Source organism: Staurois parvus, unplaced genomic scaffold (assembly GCF_062004578.1).
Source record: "Staurois parvus isolate SC_StPar_1 unplaced genomic scaffold, SC_StPar_1.0 ptg000746l, whole genome shotgun sequence".
In the NCBI taxonomy this organism is placed as follows: Eukaryota; Metazoa; Chordata; class Amphibia; order Anura; family Ranidae; genus Staurois; species Staurois parvus.
In genome coordinates, this window is record NW_028318542.1 from 4,938,925 (window position 1) to 4,963,535 (window position 24,611).

Below are 24,611 nucleotides of genomic sequence, written 5' to 3' on the forward strand. Positions count from 1 at the left end.
ATCGTTTTTTTTTTCCTCTAATAACCAACATGTTATGGTTTATGGTTTTGCAAAGAGCAGCTATGATCCTCCTCTTCTTGGGTCCCCTCTGTGCCTCTAAGAGACACACATAGTGCAGCTAAGCCCCGCACCCCAAACCCTGCTCACTGGCTCTGGGGGAGCCAATGGCTCTCACTGCTGTGTTTCAGCCAATGAGGAGGCAGAGACCCGGGAGAGCTTCTGCTCTTGTGCACAGCGCTGGATAAGGATGGGGCTCAGGTGAGTATGGAGGGGGGGCTGAGGGGGATTCTGCACCCAGCCTTTAGAAGCACTTTTAAGTGGCATTCCAGTCAAACCATAACTAAGTCTAAATCCACTCACACCCCTATTCTAAGACTAGTCTACCTACCCTGTAAAAGAAAAGCTGCTTATACTTACCTATTTTGAAGCCGCTTTAGACACATAATGATATCAATGTTTTTTTTACGTAGTCAAAATGGTAATACTAAAGTTGTCCACTGCTTGCCCTTCCCTAGCCTTAACTTAGAGCAGAACTTAACCCAAAAGGGGAAGTTCTGCTCCTTCTCCCCCTCCTCTTTCACATATGGCATTTAAAGTGTTACTAAACCCAGGACCCTGCATTCACTATATCCAGTCTTTTACAATACACAATACATGAAAATGCAATTATTTTAGTAAATATAAACTGCTAAATATATTTTCTCATCATCAGTATATAGTAGTCTTGTGACTTCTATCAGTGTCTGGCCAAGCACTGGTTAATCCTGTAGATGGAATTTTCATTCTCCTCTGACTGTCCTATGAGACTGCATAATCCCTGTCAGTGCTAATTGACCCTGTGCCGATCACATGCACCCTCCCAAAAAACAAAACCTCTCTAGCAATACACACCAAATTGAGCTGGTGGAGAGTGTCTCCTATGGCTCTGTACTATCAGCAGATGGATTGGTGGCACTAGAAGAAGGTGAGGATCAGAGAAGACAGGATAAAACAGTCTTTTTACATAATGTGGAGGATTCCACAGTAAGTATAACAAGCATGCTTTACTGCATATACATCTTGGTGTTTACTGTGACTAATTGAGGTGCAGAACGGAGAGTGGTGACTGACAGTGGTCATGAGATTGCTCAGTTCTTGGTCCTAGAACTGGTGGAGGACAACTGCAACATCACAGCGATACTGCAGTATCGAGATTAGTATGTATGTTTGTTTTTTTAAGTGCCCCAAAATTCTCCTTTAAGCCGTTCATACGCTGTTAGAATTTCAACTTCTTCTTGAGACTCTTCTGAAATTCTAACTAAGAGGGCCATGTAGGCATTGACTAGCTCAACAAGGTTTGATTGAAATATCAAAGGAGCAGGGTGGCAAACTGTCATCCAAACAGCTGCAGAAACTGTTTGGATATTCTGCCTGCTGTGGGTGCTGGATGTCAAAATACAATAGCTGGCATGGGAAATCCATTCATCCAGGCTGTTGGTTGAATGGTTGAGGGAACCGAGCAAGTCCTTTAAGTGTGTAGGTACAGCTTTAGACACAAGACAACAACCACCTGAGCAAGCTATTTTCAGGTAATAAACTCATGTCTATGGGGATCACTCATCTCCTCCTGGCTGTAAGGCAGGCTAGGAAATCTTTATGCAATATATTTGTATCAAGGTATTGGTGGGCTTTCTTATTGAGATGACTGACGTTCGGGCTGTGCATAGTGCTAGGACCAGTTTGCAAGCATGAGAAGGTTATAAAGAGTTGCTTGTGGGTAGGTGCAGTGTGGTGCAGCAGCAATGAACACACAGAGTCCCGGTTGCAATGAACAAAACTTGTATTGAGGGAATGGCTCAAAGATACAAAAAGCCCAGTGGGAAGATGCTCAGCCAGGTACTCTCACAGTTCTTGTGGCAATGTAGGCAGAACCGGTCCTCATGGATCAACAACACCTGTCTTACAGGGTAGAATTGGGCTTGGCAAGTCTGAACCCAACAGGGGAGGATTCCTGTAGAACATAGAGTGTCCCAGATCTATTCCTACTCATCAGGAACCTTTCCCTGATGCTTTTCCCTGTCCATAACAGGTGGGTGACCTGTCCCTACACTCACCACTCCCAAAATGCGTGGCAAGCCTGGTCACATGGGACAGCAATAACCAACCAGATCGCTTCCCTGTGACTCCGGAAACCATAGAGGAGTAAGTTCCTACTGACTTCCTCTCCCTCTTAAATGCCTCTGTGGTTTGAGCACCACCTGCAGCAGAGAAACGAGTCTGCACTTGTCTACATGCTGTGTTCTGTCCTGCAGACTGTAAAGTGAAGAATATCATGGAGGCATTTAGGCATAATACATACTGCTGATGGGTGAAAGGAGTTAAAATGATAAAGGTACTGAAAGTGCTTTTATCCTTAGAGTTTTGTGGAATGTGGTATATTATCACAGATGACATGAATACTTTATAAAAGAATCATAGGAAAGAATGTAGATGGGAAAAGAGATTAGAAGCTTTATACTTCTACAATATAATTATGGTCTATGCTGCTTTCCCTCATAAAAAAACATGGAGACCCATGGAATTATGGTTCACAGAGGTCTCTGACATCAAAAAACAAGGCACCAGCTTTCAGTGGGAATGTCCACATCTTGACAACACTCTTTGGCTATGTATACCACATCAATTGGTTTAAAGTGGAAGTGCTCTTTGCTAATGCAGAATTTTACATAAAGTCAACTAATCTACATTTTAGTTCTTCTCTTCTCTTCCAGAATTCCCAGTTCTACCCAACTACAGTAAACATTAGGCCATATGGTTACTACAGCGACCATAAGGCCAAATGATCATGCCTTTTTGGTTTCTTAAAGTGGAATTCCACCCTAAACCTAACTCTAAACCTACTACCAGTCCCATTCTATGCCTAATCTATCTAACCCTGTAAAGAAAAAGATGTGAATACTTGCCTATTCTGAAGCCTCTCTGGTTCAGTCCCACGCTGAGCTGTCAGTGGTGGCTTATGTGTAGAGCAGAGGCAGCCGACAATGGAGGTCTACGAGTGACATCATCTCCTCTTCATTTCCCAGCCATTGTTGGCTTCCTCTCTCTACACAGAAGCCACAGCTGGAGACCGGACTGGACCAGAGCGGCTTCTGAATAGGTAAGTATACACATCTTTTCTTAAACAGGGTTAGATAGATGAGGCTTAGAGTGGTGCTGGCAGCAGGTTTAGAGTTAGTTAGGCTTAGGGTGCAATTAGACTTTAATACTGTAGAATGATCAATATTTATGAGATCCAGAGATAGGAAAGAGGCACATTTATTTGGCAAAGAGTTAAGAGCCTACTTGCTCTGGGGAAATCTTACCCACACAGTCTCTGAAATATTTCAGAAGCAAAAGGATGATCCAAACCACTTTTGTCTACCTGAAATATCGGTTTTGGGTAGAATTGTCCCTCATGCCTGGGCAGCCATGAGATGTTTAAGTTGAAATAAGCCCATTTCTTTTGTCTAGAGATTTGTACAGAAAATGTATAGTTTGGTTAGGCAAGTCTCTTCAGCATTTGGGCTGGTGTTTTACTCACAACCTCCCATGTTGAAAGTTGTTGGCTTGGTTTGTTGTGTCACAGTGGCAAAGTAGTCCTGTGTAAATGTTAGATAAGCGGATTATACATTGAAAGATATCCATTTCCACCTCTTCAACTCTTACATTATTTGCTATGCAGACTATGTTTACCAACAAAGGAATGTACAGGTTATGTTTGGGGACATCATTATGAGCTCAAAAGACTGTTCAGTGAAAGGTTTTGCATTATTTAGCTTTTCTTGCATTAACATGCACACACTAATGCCTTTTTGAAAGGTAATGGGTCACAGAAAGGCCATACAACAATGAAAAATCCAGGCATATCATATTTTCTATTATTTCATCCAGACAAATACTACTAATAGATATTCATTTTTAGAAAATCCAACTCTATAGGCCAGTACTTCCTACTGAAGTTTGCTTTCAGCTGACGTCATTCAGTTGGTCCAGGCTGGGGAAAGATCCCGACTTCAAAGTCGGGATCCACCCGAGTCTGGAGCGGCACCTGGCTCAGCCTCGCAGTGAAGTACTGAGAGCCTGAGTCAGCTGCTCCCTCCCCCTCCATAGCCCAGTGCACTGGGGGGGCAGAGCAGACAACGATGACTGACAGTCCCACACTCTGCTCAGAGTGACTGAGTACTCAGTGATCAGGTGATCGCTGAGTTCTTACCCTTAGAGTTGGTGGGGGACAGATGCATCATCGGACCGATACTGCATCCTCTTAGGTAAGTATAAATAGGGGAAAAAAGCCCTATTTTGTTAAATCATTGTTGGTTGGTGTGAAACAGCACAGCAAATGAAAGCAGAGCATAGTGATGGTTGGATTACTGGAGGAACAAGACCTATTTTTGGCCAACCACATGGCTTCTCATTAGCTTTTGTGCTAAGCATTTAGAGGCTGGAGCTTCTATATAGGTTTGTGTTCCCAGGGTCATGCTTAGGGGTCTAGGTTTAACTTCCCAAGTTGAAATTGGCATTTGCATCACAAAACAAGAGAGGTTGAGTTGCTGGAGCAACAGAACCTATATTGAGCCAACTACATGGTTTTTCATTAGCTTTTGTGCAAAGCATTTAGAGACTGGAGCTCCTATTCTTGTTTGTGTCCCCAGGGCAAGCTTAGTGGTCTTGGGTTGACTTTCCAAGTTGAAGTTGGTAATTGCATTACAAAACAAGAGAGGTTGAATTACTGGACCAACAAAACTTTTATTGGGCCAACCACATGGCTCCTCATAAGCTTTTGTGGCAGACATTTAGAGGTTGGAGCTCCTATACCTGTTTTGTGTGCTCAGAGCAAGTTTAGGGGCCTAGGTTTGACTTTCTAAGTTGAAGTTGGTATTTGCATTACAGAAGAGGTCAGATGCTGTATTATGATTATGTATGGATATGATGCAAAATATTAAAATCAATCAGTCATATGTAATGCTGTTGTCTATGTAGAAATGTATTATATGAAATACATTTAAAGGCTATTGTGTGATAGTCTAAACAAGTCCTAAACCAGGTATTATGTGATGCACAAGCCTTATAAAGTAAAATACAACTTTCTTTACCTCCCTTGAGTCAAATATTTGTTTATTTGTTCCCTACAAACTCTCACTCCCAGAGACTGCAGCTCACAATGGTAGCGTTTTAGTAATAGAGACAATACCTTCAATCCAGAAGGTGGCAGGACTAGATGTGGTCAACTGCTCATTGACCAGATGCCACATCCTTAGCCTCCTTAGTGACCAATAGGGAGCTAGGCAGAAATTTATAAGCTTATTTTAGAAGAGATTTGCTTAAAACATCAATTGCTAAAATCTTTTTCTGTAGTGATTGCTTTGACATGTACTTTGCTTGCATGGTTTGACTTCTCCAGATTTGAAATAGCAATGTCACTACATACATACGGATATTTTCTAGAGTACAAACTGTAAGCTCTCATAGACTCCCATATATTATTATTATTATACAGGATTTATATAGCGCCAACAGTTTGCGCAGCGCTTTACAATATAACGGGAGACAATACAGCAACAATACAGTTCAGTACAGAAGGAATAGGAGGGCCCGGCTTGTGGAGCTTACAATCTAAAGGAAGGGGGAGGTGATACAAAAGGTGATAGCTGCAGGAGATGATCTGGCGGACGTGATTCAAGTACAGTTCTTAGGTGGAGGTGGGGTAGGCTTCCCTGAAGAAGTGAGTTTTCAAAGATTGCCTACAGGCAGACAGGGTGGGGGCTGACCGGTCATGCTGTGGTAGGGAGTTCCAGAGGATGGGAGAGGCTCTGGAGAAGTCTTGGAGGCGAGCGTGGGAGGAGGTGATGAGGGAGCTAGAGAGGAGGATATCATGGGAAGAGCGGAGTGGGCGATTTGGGCGGTATCTGTGGATGAGGTCGGTGATGTAGCTAGGGGCAGTGTTGTGGATGGCTTTGTAAGCTGTGGTTAGTATTTTGAATTTTATACGTTGGGTTAGTGGAAGCCAGTGAAGAGATTGGCAGAGAGGGGCAGCGGTTGTTAATCGGTTGGTAAGGTGTATGAGTCTAGCAGCAGCATTCATAATAGACTGAAGGGGGGATAGCCTGTGTAACGGTAGACCAGTGAGGAGGGAGTTGCAGTAATCGAGGCGGGATATAACCAAGGCGTGAATAAGTTGTTTTGTGGTGTCATTGGTCAGGAAGGTTGCAGATTTTGGAAATGTTCCGGAGGTTGAGGTGGCAGGATTTAGCCAGTGAGTGGATGTGGAGCCCAAAGGAGAGGTCAGAGTCTAGGATTATGCCTAGCACCCTGGCATGAGGGGAAGGACCAATGGTTGTGCTGTTGATCTTAATGGTAAAGTCGTGAGTGGGGGATCGGGGAGGAGGAAATATTACAAGCTCAGTTTTTGAAAGACTGAGTTTAAGGTAGTGATGTGACATCCATGCTGATATGTCGCTTAGTAGATTTGTGATACGTGAGGAGATTGAGGGGGTGAGCTGGGGAGTGGAGAGATAGATCTGGGTGTCATCAGCATAGAGGTGGTATTGGAAGCCATGGGAGGCTATCAGTTGGCCCAGGGAGGAGGTATAGAGAGAGAAAAGGAGGGGCCCAAGAACAGAACCTTGGGGTACCCCATATATGGAGACAGGCAGCTATGTACCCTTTTGCATTAAATTTCTAACCCTTGATTGGGTGCATTCTGAACAAAGTGAGGGAGTTTGGTACAAAAAATCTACCTTTGGAGTGGAGCCTAGAGGCCTAGAGCCTTCTCAATTTGGGGGTATGGGGTATGGGAAAAGTGTGAGGATGGCTCCAGCCAGTTTTAGACCCCTCCTTTTTATACCCATCCCTTTATTTTTTTTTTCTTTCCTCACCTCCCCCTCTCTTGGCCCTCTCTGTCTCTACTGCCTCCCTTTTGCTATTCTTAACTCTTGTTTGACAAACCAGAGTTTGCTTTAAATGGGAGCAACGAACGAAGGGAATGATAAACACAAGAGAGACGTGCTCACATTTGAAGCATACTATTTCTTAGGTTTCATGTGTCCTCCAGTGTATTGTTTCTTCCGTAAGATTTTTGGTGCAGGTATGTTCCCTGACTTATTATGGCACTGTCTGTATGCTCCATGCATGTCTCATCTCTTGATGTTTGTGTATTCTTGGATGTCTTTATCACTGTATGATGTGCAACTTTTCTTCAATAAAAAGTTTTATGAAGAAAAAAAATCTACAGTTGGAAATGACGTGGATCCACTCTCATTGAGCTACAAAATATCTTTGGATAGATGTAGCCACCTAATTTAAACCATTTCTACAATTTGCACACTCTCCTTGCTTCAAATGAACCTTTAGGCCACAAAACTGGGCATTTGTACAGCAGGGGTGGACTGACCATTTGGAAACTCGGGCACTGCCCGAGGGCCCGGGGTCAGTAGGGGGCCCCATGGGATGCTCCTGGTACCTTTTTCATAGGCTTTTTGAGTTTGGGCAAGGACACAGGGGCCCCATGATCCCCAGTTGGGGGGGCCCCATGAGATGCAGTCCGCCCCTGTTCTACAGCTGCTGTTTTTGGTGTCTGGTAGTTTTCTCTACAGCCAGTAAACTCCCCAGCATGCTATCCTATGTGTCCATACACACATAGACTTCTATCAGCATCAGGGGCGTTTTCAGACTGGAAAAATCCCAGAATTACCGCATTTGAAAAGGAGTTTTTCAGCTGTAAAAACGCTCTACCGCTGTTAAACTTGGTAAAACGTGCCAAAACACAACTAGGAGTGCTGGACACTGCAAATGTCATTATACAGTAAATTCCTACAATTCCCAGTGTGGTTTTCTGTACTTGCTTTCATTATCTGACCTTGTGCTGTGTGGCTCCACACAGACAAAACATGAAATGCAATTAGCACGGCCAACTGCATATTTGTGCTCCACGCAGAAAAAATAGCTCTCAAAATGGTGACTACACAAATACACAATGACAGTGATGTATTGTGGGAAGATGGGAGTAAAAAGTAGCAGAGTGGTGTTTTTTTGCTAAAAAATGCTAGCGTGACAAAACACTTATGCAACAACGCTGCAAAACTCATATTTTTAATGCGTCTTTCACAGCTAACGCTATTGGTGTTTTTATAACATCCTGTGTGCATGAGGCCCTTTGATGTACAAAATACATTTTGTTATAAATTTACATTATGTATGACTAAAACTGTACTTTTGTCAAAAATTAGGCTACTGCTGTTAATAGACTATATGACAACATACAGTATCTACCCCAATGGGTTCTTTCATTCCCTCTGTCTTACAACAATTTCTTTTAGGACATTGTGGTGCATCACCAATCCCCCTTATGAAATTGGGCTGGATTGTTTTTTGGGAAAAATTCCATCTAACTGAAAGGAAGACACCTGGCTCAATTCACCCATTCCTCAGTGACTTCTCTGCTTCTGTGTCTTGTATACAGAGGGAGATGTTTAACATCCTCTGGTCAGTGCTGTGAGGCTGAAATGGCATCAATAAATGGATGGTGCAGTATGGCAAAATTGGAAGAGCACATGGCGAAAGGGAAAGCCTCCTATTAATTTCTTGTCCATGCCCTGTGTGGCCATGGGAAAGAGCAGGGCATAAGTGACCAGATATAATACACAGTGGTAGGTGAGGACTATTGGGATATTCATTTTCTTTTTGTCTACAACATGTAATTAATTAAAGGATGCTGTTTACACCATGTGGATCAATAATTCCTGCATTGTTGGTTGGATACATGTGACATCCTCTAGGAGTGAATGCTTCGACTTGACAACTAAGTTTGATTTATCCTTTTGTCATTTGATGTACAATATATTTTAATTTTTACTTATAATTACTAGGTTGTACTGCCTGGAGAAGGAGATCCAGATTACCCTTTGAAACTGATATAGACTTGCACATAGGTACTATACATCTGGATACCCTACTATAATACGTGACGTGAATGGCACCTGAGACTTCATTATACTAATTTAACCCCTTGGCGCTGGCGCCTACAGCCCTTTAAGTGGTTTTTGATGCCAGGAGGCAGATTGCAGTTCAGGGTCATGTCACTGCCATGATTGGCTGTCATAGCGGTCACATGATCAGAAAGGTCCCAATCACAAATGGCACATGTTTGTTTACTTTTGGTATGAAAATATGCGTCCACTCAGCATCAAGGCCAGCCACCGAGAGGCTGCATAGTTGTGTACCATCGGCGCCAAAAGGTTAAGCATGCTAATACATCTTGAGGTGCTTGGGTGACTGTGCCACTGTAGGCGGCAGCAAGGACTAACTGAAAGAAAATGCATGGGTCCTCTACAATTAGCACAATGTCAGCAAGAGCTACCTAATGCTGAGAAGGGGGCACAGAGTATGTAGAGCATGCATGTGACACTGCAGCTTGCGGCGCATCCCTAGATTCCCCAATGGGTTAACCCATTCCATAGAAAATGAACAGGAACATGGGACAATGGTTGTGCTTAACAGTAGGAGAAAGTAATAATTCCCAATGTTCAGTCATAGGACAATGGAACACTCAAAGACTCAGAGACTAGCTAAACCATTAGTAAACATAAACCTGAGTGCTAAACTCTCATTAACCTCCTCGGCGGTATGATTCTTTCCGATTTTTTATGCTGAAAGCGGTACCATTTTTTTGCATGGAAATATGTAGTTTTTTATTGTAGGCTGTAATTTTTAGGAATAACTCACTGAAATCTGTCCGAACAAGAGTCTATTAAACATCCCGGATAAGATAAAACTTGAAACACAAAATCATAAATTATAATATAATAAATAATCAGAAATAATAATAATATAATAATATTACATTTAATTCAATAATATAATCAAACCAAAAACACTGAAATTTGAAATACAGAGGCAAATTCGCACATCGCTGAGCAAAGTCGCAAAATTGTTTTCAGTGTCTGATGACGAATTTCCCCACAAATAATTATCACTCAATTCTGCAAGTGGTTCTGATTTACTATCGCTGTTCTCTAGCCGGTCTAAAATCGCTTTTGACGTAAAGGGACGCTTTTTGGACGCCATGGACTTTTCTAAGTTTCCAGGCAGAAAGAACATTCAAAATGCAGGCAGGGCAGGACAAAGCATTAGGGACAAAATATATGTGAAATGCATTGAAACAGCAATGACAGCAAAAATGCCATTTTTTAAAAATTTCAAATTTCCCGCTGGTTCCGGCGCACGTACGTCCCGATGTCACAGGGACCGGAACACGGAAGCCGGATGCCGGCATCAGCCGGAGGAGATGGCCGGGGACGCTGCAGGGGACACATCGCGGGAGCGAAGGACAAGGTAAGTGCTGCAGGGAACCCCTGAGCAACGCCGCATAATAAGCCCGAGTGTAGCTCGGGGTTACCGCTCTTGGTAATGAAATTTTACCCCGAGCTACACTCGGGAAAACCGCTAAGGAGGTTAAAGCTTTATTAAGATTTTTTTAAATTCAAACGTTTTCAATCTTTTTAAATTGTTGCCTTTCATTAAAATGGCCATTGAGGTTCTTGTTCAGGCATTATATTTAGTCAACTGTCACCCAAATATAACATGCAGCCCTAGTTGAGACTACAAGTGGTTTTGATGACACAAGGGGGTTGATTTACTAAAGGCAAATAGACAGTTGTATTCTGCAAGTGCAGTTGCTTCGTAGCTTAAAAAATGAAGTAAAGCTTCACTTTGGAATGAATACCCAATCACATGCAAGGAAAATAAAAAAAACAGCATTTTGGCATGCACATGATTGGATGATGGAAGTCAGGAGCTTCTACCCATTTATGAAGCTCTGGAGCAACTGCACATGCAGAATGCAACTGCACTTTGCAAAGTGCACAGTCTATTTGCCTTTGGTAAATCAGCCCCAAACTGAGTAGGCATAGTCCACTGTTGTCACTATCAAGAAATTTGTTCAGAGCAATAAGGTGCAGCTGAAACTGGATTGAATGCATGTAGACTGAAAGAGGTTGGATGAGATCAACAGCATTGATATGAAAAAAAAGGTTGAAGAAGAGGGATAAACAGTATTTTATAAGATAAAAAGAAAAAAAAAGAAAATTGATCATTATACATAGTGCTGAAAGGTTACTTCCCTTCTGCAGAAAAAATATAGATATTTATATAGATATAATATACAATATCCACTTGAGTTCCAAAAGATTTTACCCTCTTCATGACCAGGCCATTTTTTGCTATTCGGCACTGAGCTACTTTAACTGACAGTTGCATGGTCATGCAACACTGTATCCAAATTAATTTTATATACTTTTTTCACACAGAGTTTCTTTTGGTGGTATTTGATAACCACTGTTTTTTATTTTTTATTATATAAATGAAAAAAGACAGAACATTTTGAAAAAAAGACAATAGTTAATACTTTCTGCTATAAAACATATGAAATTAAATTTAAAAAAAAAAAATCAAATTTCGTCAAAAATTTAGGCCAAAATGTATTCTACTGCATATTGTTTGTGAAAAAATTCCAATAAGTATATATTAATTGGTTTTTGTGTTAGAGAGTGTACAAACTAAAGGACAGATACAGGAATTTAATTTTTTTTAATACTAGTAATGGCGGTGATCAGTGACTTATAGTGGGACTGTGATAGTACAGAGGGCAATCTGACACTAACTGCCACTTGGGGTGCATTCACGCGCATGTACAGTTCGGCATGTTTTTGACAGCCCATGAATTTCAATGGGCTATTGGTATTATGGGAAAACTGTGGTGTTATGCGTTTTACTGGCTGTGAAAGTACCTGCATTTGCAAAAATGCATTGGGGTTCAGAGCATTTCCATGTGGTATATGAAAATGTGTTCTTCTGCATGCGTTCATGCATGGCAGTGGGTGTAGATGTTGGTTATGTGTTAGAGAAGACACTGGTAGTTTGTGATGACGCAGAACTTGGTTAGTTGTGTGGCTTAAGTTGCAAACATACAGAACACTTCAGTAATGTGTAACAGCAGACATCTTGGTTTTGAAGAGAGAGAGAGAAGAGAAAGAGAACCAACAAGTTTTCAGATATATATAAAAAATGCAGCGCTTGAAAAGAAAGGTGATGATAAGACACAGTCCAGTGAACAAAATGTGCTCCGTATTTCCTAGTGCAGGTGGTAAAGATTTACACTAACCAGATAGCGTAAAATTATACGCATGTGTATATGTATCCTGTAGAGTCCCCTTCTGCACTCAGATCTGGTCAAATAGATAGCCGGAAAGGATAGACATCCTACGCCCTCTCGTGGTAAAAGAGTGGTCCAGCAAGTCAGAGCGATGCCAATCAGAGTAAGCCTTCCCCCTTCACTGGAGATGACAAGGAGATTCCCTTGGGGCTGTAAAAGTTGAGGAAGCTCCTCACAGGGGACACAGGGAAGTGCTCATAGTGTAGTAGATAAGGCTTTATTGTAAAAACATAGGTGCACAGTAAAACGGGTGTAGACAGGTATGGATGAACACACTGACCCCCTTGGAATTAAAGATGGCCGCCGGGCCTCCTCGTGGCACCGGCGGCTTAATGTCAACGGCGTCCTAGGTCCACCTGACGCGTTTCGTGCGCACGCACTTCTTCAGAGGTGGAGCAGGGACCGCCGTGACCGTCTCCTCTAACATATATACCGTATCTGGCGCATGCGCACTGATGCGGCGCCATCTTGCCGAGGTGCGGACGCCCGGACCTCGGCAAGATGGCGCCGCATCAGTGCGCATGCGCCAGATACGGTATATATGTTAGAGGAGACGGTCACGGCGGTCCCTGCTCCACCTCTGAAGAAGTGCGTGCGCACGAAACGCGTCAGGTGGACCTAGGACGCCGTTGACATTAAGCCGCCGGTGCCACGAGGAGGCCCGGCGGCCATCTTTAATTCCAAGGGGGTCAGTGTGTTCATCCATACCTGTCTACACCCGTTTTACTGTGCACCTATGTTTTTACAATAAAGCCTTATCTACTACACTATGAGCACTTCCCTGTGTCCCCTGTGAGGAGCTTCCTCAACTTTTACAGCCCCAAGGGAATCTCCTTGTCATCTCCAGTGAAGGGGGAAGGCTTACTCTGATTGGCATCGCTCTGACTTGCTGGACCACTCTTTTACCACGAGAGGGCGTAGGATGTCTATCCTTTCCGGCTATCTATTTGACCAGATCTGAGTGCAGAAGGGGACTCTACAGGATACATATACACATGCGTATAATTTTACGCTATCTGGTTAGTGTAAATCTTTACCACCTGCACTAGGAAATACGGAGCACATTTTGTTCACTGGACTGTGTCTTATCATCACCTTTCTTTTCAAGCGCTGCATTTTTTATATATATGAATTGTGGGACTTTATATGCGTTTTCCTTTATGTTCAGCTGCTGCCACTATTGATGAGCGCTTACTGTATATTTTACCTTATAAGTTTTCAGATATGCACAACTGGTAACCTTAGTGTACAGTGCCATCTACTGGTCAAGTGACATTAACACACAATACTGTATATAGTACATGCTGTTGTATTCCCAACAGTAGATACTCTTTAAAAACCACTTGCCCTCCAGAGGATTTACCCCCCTGCCTTACCAGGCCATTTTTTTTTATATGGCGCTAAGTTACTTTAACTGACAATTGTGCGGTCATGCAACGTTGTACATAAATTAAATTTATGTAATTTATTTTCCACAAATATAGCTTTCTGTTGGGGGTATTTGATCACCTCTGTGTTTTTTATTTTTTTTGCACTATAAACAATTTTGAAAAAAGCTATATTTTTTACTTTTTGCTATAAAACATATCCAATAAAAAAAATTAAAAAAATCAAATTTCATCATAAGCTTAGGCCAAAATGTATTCTGCTACATGTCTTTGCTAAAAAAAAAATCCCAATACATGTACCGTATTTTCCGGCGTATAAGACGACTGGGTGTATAAGACGACCCCCTACTTTTCCTGTTAAAATACAGGGTTTGAGCTATACTCGCCGTATAAGACTACCCCTCTTCCAACGCACACCAAATAAAAATGAAAAAACATCAGATTTGATTTCAATATGGTATGGTATTTCAGTATGGTATTCCAATGATGGGGTGCTATTCCTCCCACTGACACCAATGATGAGGCACTACTCCTCCCACTGACACCAATGATGGGGCACTATTTCATCCACTGACACCAATGATGGGGCACTATTCCTCCCACTGATACCAATGATGGGACACTATTCCTCCCACTGACACCAATGATGGTGCCCCATCATTAGTGTCAGTGTGTGAGGAGTAGTGCCCCATCATTAGTCAGTGGGAGGAATAGTGCCCCATCATTAGTCAGTGGGAGGAATAGTGCCCCATCATTGGTGTCAGTGGGAAGAATTGTGCCCCATCATTGGTGTCAGTGGGAGGAATAGTGTCCCATCATTAGTGTCAGTGGGAGGAATAGTGTCCCATCATTGGTGTCAGTGGGAGGAATAGTGCTCCATCATTGGTGTCAGTGGGAGGAATAGCGGCCCATCATTGGTGTCAGTGGGAGGAATAGCACCCCATCATTGGTGTCAGTGGGAGGAATAGCGCCCCATCATTGGTGTCAGTGGGAGGAATAGCGCCCCATCATTGGTGTCAGTGGCAGGAATTGCGCCCCATCATTGGTGTCAGTGGGAGGAATTGCGCCCCACCATTGGTGTCAGTGGGAGGAATTGCGCCCCATCATTGGTATCAGTGGGGGGAATAGTGCCCCATCATTGGTGTCAGTGGGGGAGGAATAGTGCCCCATCATTGGTGTCAGTGGGGAGAATAGTGCCCCATCATTGGTGTCAGTGGGGAGAATAGTGCCCCATCGTTGGTGTCAGTGGGGAGGAGGAATAGTGCCCCATCGTTGGTGTCAGTGGGGGGGAGAATAGTGCCCCATCGTTGGCGTCAGTGGGAGGAATAGTGCCCCATCATTGGTATCAGTGGGGAAAGTGCCCCATCATTGGTATCAGTGGGAGGAATAGTGCCCCATCATTGGTATCAGTGGGAGGAATAGTGCCCCATCGTTGGTGTCAGTGGGGGAGGAATAGTGCCCCATCATTGGTGTCAGTGGGGAGAATAGTGCCCCATCATTGGTATCAGTGGGGAGAACAGTGCCTCATCGTTGGTGTCAGTGTGGAGGAGGAATAGTGCCTCATCGTTGGTGTCAGTGGGGGAGAGGAGCGGCTGCTCCTTCTTCCAGTTTGGCCGCTTGATTTTCGCGGGGCCGCTCGGCTCCGCCTCCTCGCCGGTGATTGGTTGCCTGTGTGCCTTTCCAGTGCTGGCGCCCAATCACCAGTGAGGAGGCGGAGCCGAGCGGCCGCGTGACCATCGAGCGGCCAAACTGAAAGAAGGAGCAGCCGCGCTGCCTGGACCGGATCGTCGTGGGACCGGATCCAGGTAAGGTACAGCAGCCCCTCTGCCCACCCCTGTACTTAGTGTCCGTTGGAGGAGGAGGGGGGGCGGCGCCGCGCTGCCCCTCGAAAAAGTGCCGCCCTGACACCGGCTCGCAAGACGACCCCCGACTTTTCAGAAGATTTTCAGGGGTTGAAAAGTCGTCTTATACGCCGGAAAATACGGTACATTAATTGGTTTACGTGAAAGTTATAGCATCCACAAATGGCGGTATATATACAGGACTGCGGTGGGCATTCTGGCACTGGGTGGGAACTGATTAACTGCCACTGACATCCCCAGTGACACTAATGCAGTGATCACTGCTAATAAAAAGCACTGACACTGTACTAATGACACTGGGCAGGAAGGGGTTAACATCTGGGGCAACCAAAGGGTTAACTGTGTGCTGTGTGTGTGTTTCACTAGTGAAACATGCTGCTTTGTATCTCTTTGCTGTGCAGAGAGATACAAAACAGCATGTCCATGCCGACAGGAGAGAGACGTGTTGTTTACACACAGGTCTCTCCCCTGTCAGCTTTCCCCGATGATTGCCGGGTGCAGTCGGGGAATCTCTGGCCGGGACCCGGTGATTGACATCCCTAGCCGCCAATGGCAGAGCGGGTAGGACAGCGGCACACGCACCCCCTACCTGGAAATGCAAATAACTTTTATATACATGATTTTGTGCAGCCCTGCCACCCTGTAGCAGTATCTCTGCTATAGGGCTATGGGCAAGTGGTTAAGCAAACTAAATGTCACTCAGTTATGACTTTAAAGTCGACTTTATCTACTTTAAAGCGTATTCTTATCAATTATATGTAATAACATTTATTATTCCCTTTCTTTTTTAAAAATTAGTAATTCTGCTGTAAATTTTCATCACAGGAAATAAAGAAAAAATCTTACCATTGCCTTTGGTGAAGTTTTGAACCACAGGGAAATTCCCTCTGCCACTGAAATTATCAGCTTGTTCCACCAAAGCTTCCTTGACTGCCTGGTAGCCATAAAGGACAACATGGGGCTTGTGGCCAAGGTAGATGGTAAAGACTGGGCCGTATTTGTTGCTCAGCTGTAGTTATGTTGTAACATTAGTCAAGATTGTAAAACATATGGAATAAAAACAATACACATAAGAGAAGTAGAGAATCACAGCAAACAGTAACAAAATACAACTAATGAAATACATAATTTATGTCCTTGATGCTTTGCTTACAGTTTATTGTAGGCTTTCTAATAAGTACGCCCAAAACTGCTGACTTGCTTTTTGGTTACTTCTGCTAGTCCATAGACAATTACTGTAAATACCTTTATGTAATTTGATCTACTGTTTTTCAGGCTACTTACAGCAAAGCAGTAAATCACAAAAGCCTCTGCATTGGCTTGGGCCAACAATGGATTTAAGTAGTCATTTTTAAAAGAAGCCTATGGGCTGCCAAGGCTGACCTCCTTCTGAAAACTCTAGTTACTTGGCTATTGTTGACTTTCTGGCTTCAACGTTTTGAGTCGAGGATAGTCCCTACCCTCCCACAATTTGTTATTGGACATTGAGGATGTTCATAAAGACCCAACAGGAAGTGTATCTCTAATTATACACTCATTGGCCACTTTACTAGGTACACCTGTGCAATTGCTATTAACACAAATGACTAATCAGCCATTCACATGGCAGCAACTCAATGCATTTGGGCATCTAGATGTGGTGAAGACGACTTGCTGAAGTTCAAACCGAGCATCAGAATGGGGAAGAAAGGGGAGTTAAGTGACTTTGAACATGATATGGTTGTTGGTACCAGACGGGCTAATCTGAGTATTTTAAAGACTGCTGATGTACTAGAATTTGCATGCACAACCATCTCTAGAGTTTACAGAGAATGGTCCAAAAAAGAGAAAATATCCAGTGAGCAGCAGTTGTGTGGACAAAATGCCTTGTCGATGTCAGAGGTCAGAGGAGAATAGGAAGACTGGTTCAAGATGAAAGAAACACAACAATAACTCAAATAATCACTCATTACAACCAAGGTATGCAGAATACACTCTCTGAGTGCACAACACATCGAACCTTAAAGCAGATAGGCTACAGCAGCAGAAGACCACACCGGGTGTCAGTCCTGTCAGCTAAGAACAAGAAAGGGAGGCTACAATTCGCACAGGCTCACCAAAATTGGACAATAGAAGATTGGAAAAACATTGCCTGGTCTAATGAGTCTCAATTTCAGCTGTGACATTCAGGTGGTAGGGTCAGAATTTGACATAAACAGCATGGTGATGGTGGTGTAATGGTGTAGGGGATATTTTCTTGGCACTAACAAGGTGTACCTAATAAAGTGGCCGATGAGTGTATAGTGTACATCATACTAATTAATATCAGGTAAAACTGTTATTGTGATTCTATTTTCTGCAATTGGTCTTTGTTAACAAATTAAAACATTTACCTCTTTCAGTGACTTGACCAAGTCTTTGGTGTCCAGTTGGTGAAGGTTGCCTAGTACGGGAATGGCTCTGGGACCTGGTGGAAGCTTACCCTTCTTCTTATTGAGAATCATCAGGAAGGACAAACAGAGAGCAACCAATGCAACAGTCATAGAACACAATTCTATCCTTTCCCATCCTGAGAAAATAAGTAAACGGAGAATAAACAGTATATGGACTGTTGATTTCTATACTGAGCTGAATGGACAACAGTTTGTAAAAAAGACATTTTGCACCTGTCTAGAGTTGTTCATGAACGGGAGCATGCACCAGCAAAAAATGTCCCATATACAGGCATAAATATACACTATATACTGTAAATAAATATAATATATAATATACACTGGGCCTGTTCAATTCAAAAAACCAGCCCATCCAAGATCTGCTGAGTTCAGGCAGGTGAGCGTATCATGACGTGGTAATGTCAGGCAGGTGGGGCCAGCTTGATGCTGGTGCTGCAGTCCACTTGTCCTGCTCATTGCAATTGAGAAGCTGGATCATACCATCAAGAACAGAGACACTTACACTGTATAGTGTCATATTCAGGGTTGCCATCCGTTCATTTATCAACAGTTTTTTAAATAGAGTTATTTTCTTTGGGTCCATGGACAGGAACAAGGGCCAGTAAATATGTTCTCTTGGCTGCTGGATATACACTGCGCAATCAAGATGGGAAGATCCGAAATCGGCTGATGATGCCATGGCAGGCGGGGCCAGCTTTACTTTCAGCTTTTAGGGCTCTGAGGAAGAGGTTGTGTCCTTGAAACGCATTAGCCAGTTGGTCATCCAGGGTTCCATCGTATGGACTCAGATGTTGTTTGGATCATATATCTTGTTCAGTTTGACATGCCTGTGTTATTATGTCCATTGTATGATACCTATTTTTGTTTCTTTAATAAATTATTTTAAACAATAATGCACTAGGTTGGTGCGCCCTATTTCTGTTTCTCCATTTTGGGCCAGCTTTACACTGGTACTGCAGTCCAACTGTCCTTCTGTTCCACGATTGGTTAATCATTATCATGGTATACATTGTATAGTGTCATATTTAGTGTGAATTATTGCCTATATTGATTTGACAGACCAGGATATTATGCAACCATTTTAAACAAACACATATTAAATCCTCTGTTCTGGCTTAGCTCTTGGCATCATCATCCACAGTTCAATCCAAGTACATGGCAATATAGCAGAAACCAATACTCCAGCATTGTTTGACCCATTTTTAAACACTATACACTAGGTGAAGTAAAATCAGGGCTTTCGTTCAGCAGGAACTCGGGAGAACGCAGCACTGAATGTATGTAATGGCATGGGATGCTTGGGTGTGCTAGAGGATCTAATGATGCTGGCTGCTGAAGGATTTATTGTTGCTGGGTATAGGGGATCCATATTTGTGGGGGGGGTCTATTGTTGCGGGGGAGGTTTATTATGACTGGTGGGTGATCTATTGTTGCTAACGGTGGACCTTATGTTGCTGGGGGACAGTTGTTGCTGGAGAGGATCTACTGTTGTGGGAAGGGTCTATTGTTGCTGACTCTTGGGGGTTTATTGATGCTGGCCATGGGGAGATCTGTTGTTGCTGGAAGGGATTTATTTTTGTGGGGGGTCTATTTTGCTAGTGGGGGATATATTGTAGTTAGGGGTGGGTCTTATGTTGCTGGGGGGATCAATTGTGGCTGACTGCTCGAAGGTCTATTGATGCTGGCTGCAGGAAGATCTGTTGCTGCCACCGGTGGTCTAATTTTGCTGGGGGGTCTATTGTTGCTGGAGGGGGTCTACTGTTTATGGCTGAAGGGGTTCTATATTACTGCTTTTCTTGTTATCATTAACAAATTCCATACAGATTACTTGGCACCACAAAACAATGCCTGGTTCTGTAATTTCTAAAAGAGTGGTGCTGGGAGGTGGGCAGAGGTTGGAACAGTGCTTGGAGGAGGGTAGAAGGTGGTACCAAGGAAGAGTGCTTGGAGGTGGGTAGGAGGTGGTACCAAGGAACAGGGTTTGGAGGTGGGTAGGAGGTGATACCAAGGAACAGTGCTTGGAGGTGGGTAGAGGGTGGTATCAAGGAACAGGGCTTGGAGGTGGGTAGAGGGTGGTATCAAGGAACAGGGCTTGGAGGTGGTACCAAGGAACAGGGCTTGGAGGTGGGTAGGAGGTGGTACCAAGGAACAGGGCTTGGAGGTGGGTAGGAAGTGGTACCAAGGAACAGGGCTTGGAGGTGGGTAGGAGGTGGTACCAAGGAACAGGGCTTGGAGGTGGGTAGGAAGTGTTACCAAGGAACAGGGCTTGGAGGTGGGTAGGAGGTGGTACCAAGGAACAGGGCTTGGAGGTGGGTAGGAAGTGGTACCAAGGAAAAGGGCTTGGAGGTGGGTAGGAGGTGGTACCAAGGAACAGGGCTTGGAGGTGGGTAGGAAGTGTTACCAAGGAACAGGGCTTGGAGGTGGGTAGGAGGTGGTACCAAGGAACAGGGTTTGGAGGTGGGTAGGAGGTGATACCAAGGAACAGTGCTTGGAGGTGGGTAGAGGGTGGTATCAAGGAACAGGGCTTGGAGGTGGGTAGAGGGTGGTATCAAGGAACAGGGCTTGGAGGTGGTACCAAGGAACAGGGCTTGGAGGTGGGTAGGAGGTGGTACCAAGGAACAGGGCTTGGAGGTGGGTAGGAAGTGGTACCAAGGAACAGGGCTTGGAGGTGGGTAGGAGGTGGTACCAAGGAACAGGGCTTGGAGGTGGGTAGGAAGTGTTACCAAGGAACAGGGCTTGGAGGTGGGTAGGAAGTGGTACTAAGGAACGGGGCTTGGAGGTGGGTAGGAGGTGATACCAAGGAACAGTGCTTGGAGGTGGGTAGGGGGTGGTATCAAGGAACAGTGCTTGGAGGTGGGTAATGGTGGAGACAAGGGCGACTTGGACAGGAAGAGTTCCTGCACCTGTTCTCTAAGAAAAAAATCTCTGAGTAAAACCTTTAGTTTGCTGCACATTCAGCATAGCTAACACCCCGTTTATGCTTTCCCTATCCCCATTATTAGGCACCTTAACTTCCAAAAGCTGCCATGAATTATAATCACTGAAAAAAAGAAAAAAATATAAAAGGAGACAACATCATATCTTAATAATGCGTTCAGAGCATCCAATTAACCATTTAGTCATGCTCAATTTTTTTTTTTTTATTTATAAACCAGGGCAGTTTATTTGTGGGCTTTGTATACAGTATATTGTTTATACTATTTAAACAGTCCTTGTAGGAGCTAGTAATGAACTTGGCTTAGTTGAAGCAGATAAAGGCACAAGCTTCATAATTTAAGCAACTTGAGCAGAGTTCCTCTCAAGGGCAGACTGACAACACATGGGGCCCCCGGGCAATAGGGGATCATGGGGCCCCTGTGTCCTTGCCCACACTCAAAGTACACCCAAAAAAGCCTATAAAAGGTACCAGGGGCATTTCATGGGGCCCCCTACTGACCCCGGGCCCTCGGGCAGTGTCCAAGTGCTCGAATGGTCAGTCTGCCCCTGGTTCCTTTAACACCAAACAAGATGGACTGAGATCTTCAGGATACTCGCCGATCCCCTGACTCTGGCACCAGAAGGGTGGCAGCAGCCCACAGTCTCTAGGATCTCTCACACCAGTCTGTACTCACAAATGTCTTCAGATGAATGGATGTCTCCTTACAAGGTTTTCCAGACACCTCTACCAGTGACCTCAGACCAGATCCACAGATGACAGCCCCTCAGTCAGCTTCCAGGCCTCTCAGGTAGCCCAGCTGAAGCCTCACAAACAGCAAGCACATGGCAGAATTGTCCAGAAGACAGCAGGACCTCCAGGCTGGTCTTCTGCTCTCCAGGACAAGACAAGAATGCCCCAGGTCTCAGACTATTTATACCCATTTCTCAGCAGCCACCTGTGCAGGGCCTGCTAAGATTGGCTGGGACAATATAAATATTCATGCATTTACATTATCTCACACCTATGTTCCCCAACTGTCCAGGAAATTCTGAAGATACAGAGTGGGAGCAATTCAATCTACAGCCTGTAAGACACAGAATAAACCCTAACCTTAACATGCGGCTGCACTGACTACAGTGAGCTAGAGCTAAATTTGCCAAACCCAGGAATCACAGCCAGACTGATTACAGTGAAACAAGTTAAATTTAGCTAATAACAAAATACAGCTCCATTGGATACAGTGAGCCAGAACGAAATCTATTTACTCCTAGCACCTAGTGGTTAGTGGGTAGAATACCCTCTTTTACAGATACCTAAATAATAATTGCGGCCAGTGGTAGCATATCTTAGAAGCAGAAAGTGCTCATTGCTCAAGGAACCCCCAGCAGCCTCTGTAGGAGCTCCAGGCTTACTGCACTGAACATCATAGCTATCGCCACTTTCAATGTTGTTTTTTTTTTAAATAAAATCTTGTTTAATAGGTAGATGGAAAGAACAATGACATAGTTGTCAACTTTCCCCAATAGAGGACAATTTCACAATAGGAAAAAATGGGGGTGCACTTTGTGGGGCTGTGTAAAAACTCTCAAAGTGGGTGGATTGTCCTGCTAAATAGAGACACTTGGCAACTATGCAAATGTAACATGCACAGTGTAGTAACCCATACCCATTAATATACAATATATTGCTTTACATCAATCACAAGATGATTGGAAAATCATTTCTCTATTGGTTGTTCCAGGTTGCAGCACTTTTCACTTTGCTTTTAGCACCTAAATTTGTACCAGCAATTCTGACTAAGTCTACTGTAAAGCAATGTCGCGTGAAATCAAAAATAAATACTAAACATATAAACCAGTCCCTAAATCATAAATATATTGCAAGTGATAGTGGCTTTTTGCCCACCCAAAAGTGAAATGTACTCCATTTATACATATAAACATTTTATACAATTATTAATTGAGTACATTTCACTTTTGGGTAGGCAAAAAGCCTCTATCACTAGAAATATATTTATGATTTAAAGACTGATTTATACACTCACCAGCCACTTTATTAGGTACACCTGTTGAATTGCTTGGTAACACAAATTGCTAATCAGCCAATCACAGGGCAACAACTCAATGTATTTAGGCATGGAGACTTGGTGTAGACAACTTGCTGAAGTTCAAATCGAGCATTAGAATAGGGAAGAAAGGGTTTTAGTTTTTAAGTGATTTTGAATGTGGCATGGTTGTTGGTGCCAGTAGGGCTGATCTGAGTAAAAAAACTGCTGATATACTGGGATTTTCATGCACAGCCATCTCTAGGGTTTACAGAGAATGGTCTGAAAAAGAGAAAATATCCAGTGAGCGGCAGTTGTGTGGGCAAAATTGCCTTGTTGATGTCAGAGGAAAATGGGCAGACTGGTTGCTGCGACATTCAGATGGTAGGGTCAGAATTTGGAGTAAACAACATGAAAGCATGGATCCATCCTGCCTTGTATCAATGGTTCAGGCTGCTGGTGGTAGTGTAATGGTGTGGGGGAGATTTTCTTGACACTTGCAAGGTGTACCTAATAAAGTGGCTGTTGAGTGTATATTTGGTATCTATTTTTGATTTATCATGGCACTGCTTTACACTAGACTTATTCCATGGAAGTTAGACAGTTTTGATGCTGCAGCTTTATTATTCATTGTTAATTTATTATTTTATTGTTGATTTGTTATTTTAAATTGTTTTTTTTTTTTTTTTTTTGGGGGGGGGGGGAGTGCAAAAAAAGGTCTATTGATTTATTAAGCAATTGTGATTAAATTTGATATAGATGTGGCAAGCCTTTAGGTCATGATGAAGGCTCCAAAAGGAACCAAAATGCCCTTGATTATAACATTGCCTTCACAATATATAAGGTACATAAGTGTCATCAATTCCAGCCCTCCCATCCCCCCCCCCCAAAAAAAAAAAAATAAAACATTTGAAAAAGTGTTCTAATGAGAAGCTTTCTTGAATCCCATAACAATCAATCAAATTCCTTGAATTATTCTCAACTCCGGACATCAAAAATAATAGTTGACAGCTGATCTGCTGTTATGAGCGGTTATGTTATTCATACTGAATTGCCAAACGCTTATTCTTAATCTTATTCCTATGCTTAAGATAATTTTTTTAACCTTAGAAGAGTGGAACTCTGCCTCTAAATATACTGACAAATAGATCTAATGGAATTAAACATGAAAAACATGAAGTACTGTATATGAAGTAATGCATAACAGGCAACTCAATACATTGAAAGTTAAAATTTGACTGAAAGCTATACCGTACATATCACTGTAACATTGCTCCATAATATGGTATTTGGAATAATTTCCCTCTAATTTTAAGATTATAAAAGGATTAATTTCTCCTGACCTGTTACCAATGTAGGCAGCATCTTTGATCTTCACCTGCAGTGGGGTCTTGATGGGATTAAGCAGTATTTGCCTTGAGGAGGATCACTATTGGACTATATGCCTAATGAAAGTATTACTTTTTATGAAACTTCACACTGTGAAACCCAATGGACACCTCCCCTCTGAGAAAATGTGCCATTGTGTATCAAATATCACATCTACACCTGTTTTGGATTTTTTCCAAAGCTCAATTTAAATCTCAAATGTCATACAGTCGTAGTCATAAAGAAGTGACATTGATGAAATGGTGAGCAGAAATACAGTATGTTGGTTTTACAGAGACAAAGAGATGGATTTTTTATGTCAATGATGCGAACATTTACATCTTCAGCCCCTCTCACTCGAACCATGGATGAAA

The 24,611-nt window shown here is 43.1% G+C and overlaps 1 protein-coding gene across 1 annotated transcript in view; it reads right to left on the bottom strand.

Moving 5' to 3' along the window:
* LOC149445142 (cytochrome P450 2F3-like) overlaps positions 1-24,315 on the bottom strand; it is a 62,537-nt gene extending 38,222 nt beyond the window's left edge. The window contains exons 1-3 of the mRNA XM_089654199.1: positions 24,213-24,315; positions 17,849-18,024; positions 16,323-16,485 (exon numbers count right to left, since the gene is read on the bottom strand). Coding sequence (XP_089510325.1) covers positions 16,323-16,485; positions 17,849-18,024; positions 24,213-24,234 — 361 coding nt within the window. The 5' untranslated portion in view covers positions 24,235-24,315. The remainder of the gene's footprint in view (positions 1-16,322; positions 16,486-17,848; positions 18,025-24,212) is intronic.
* Positions 24,316-24,611: the final 296 nt, after the last annotated feature.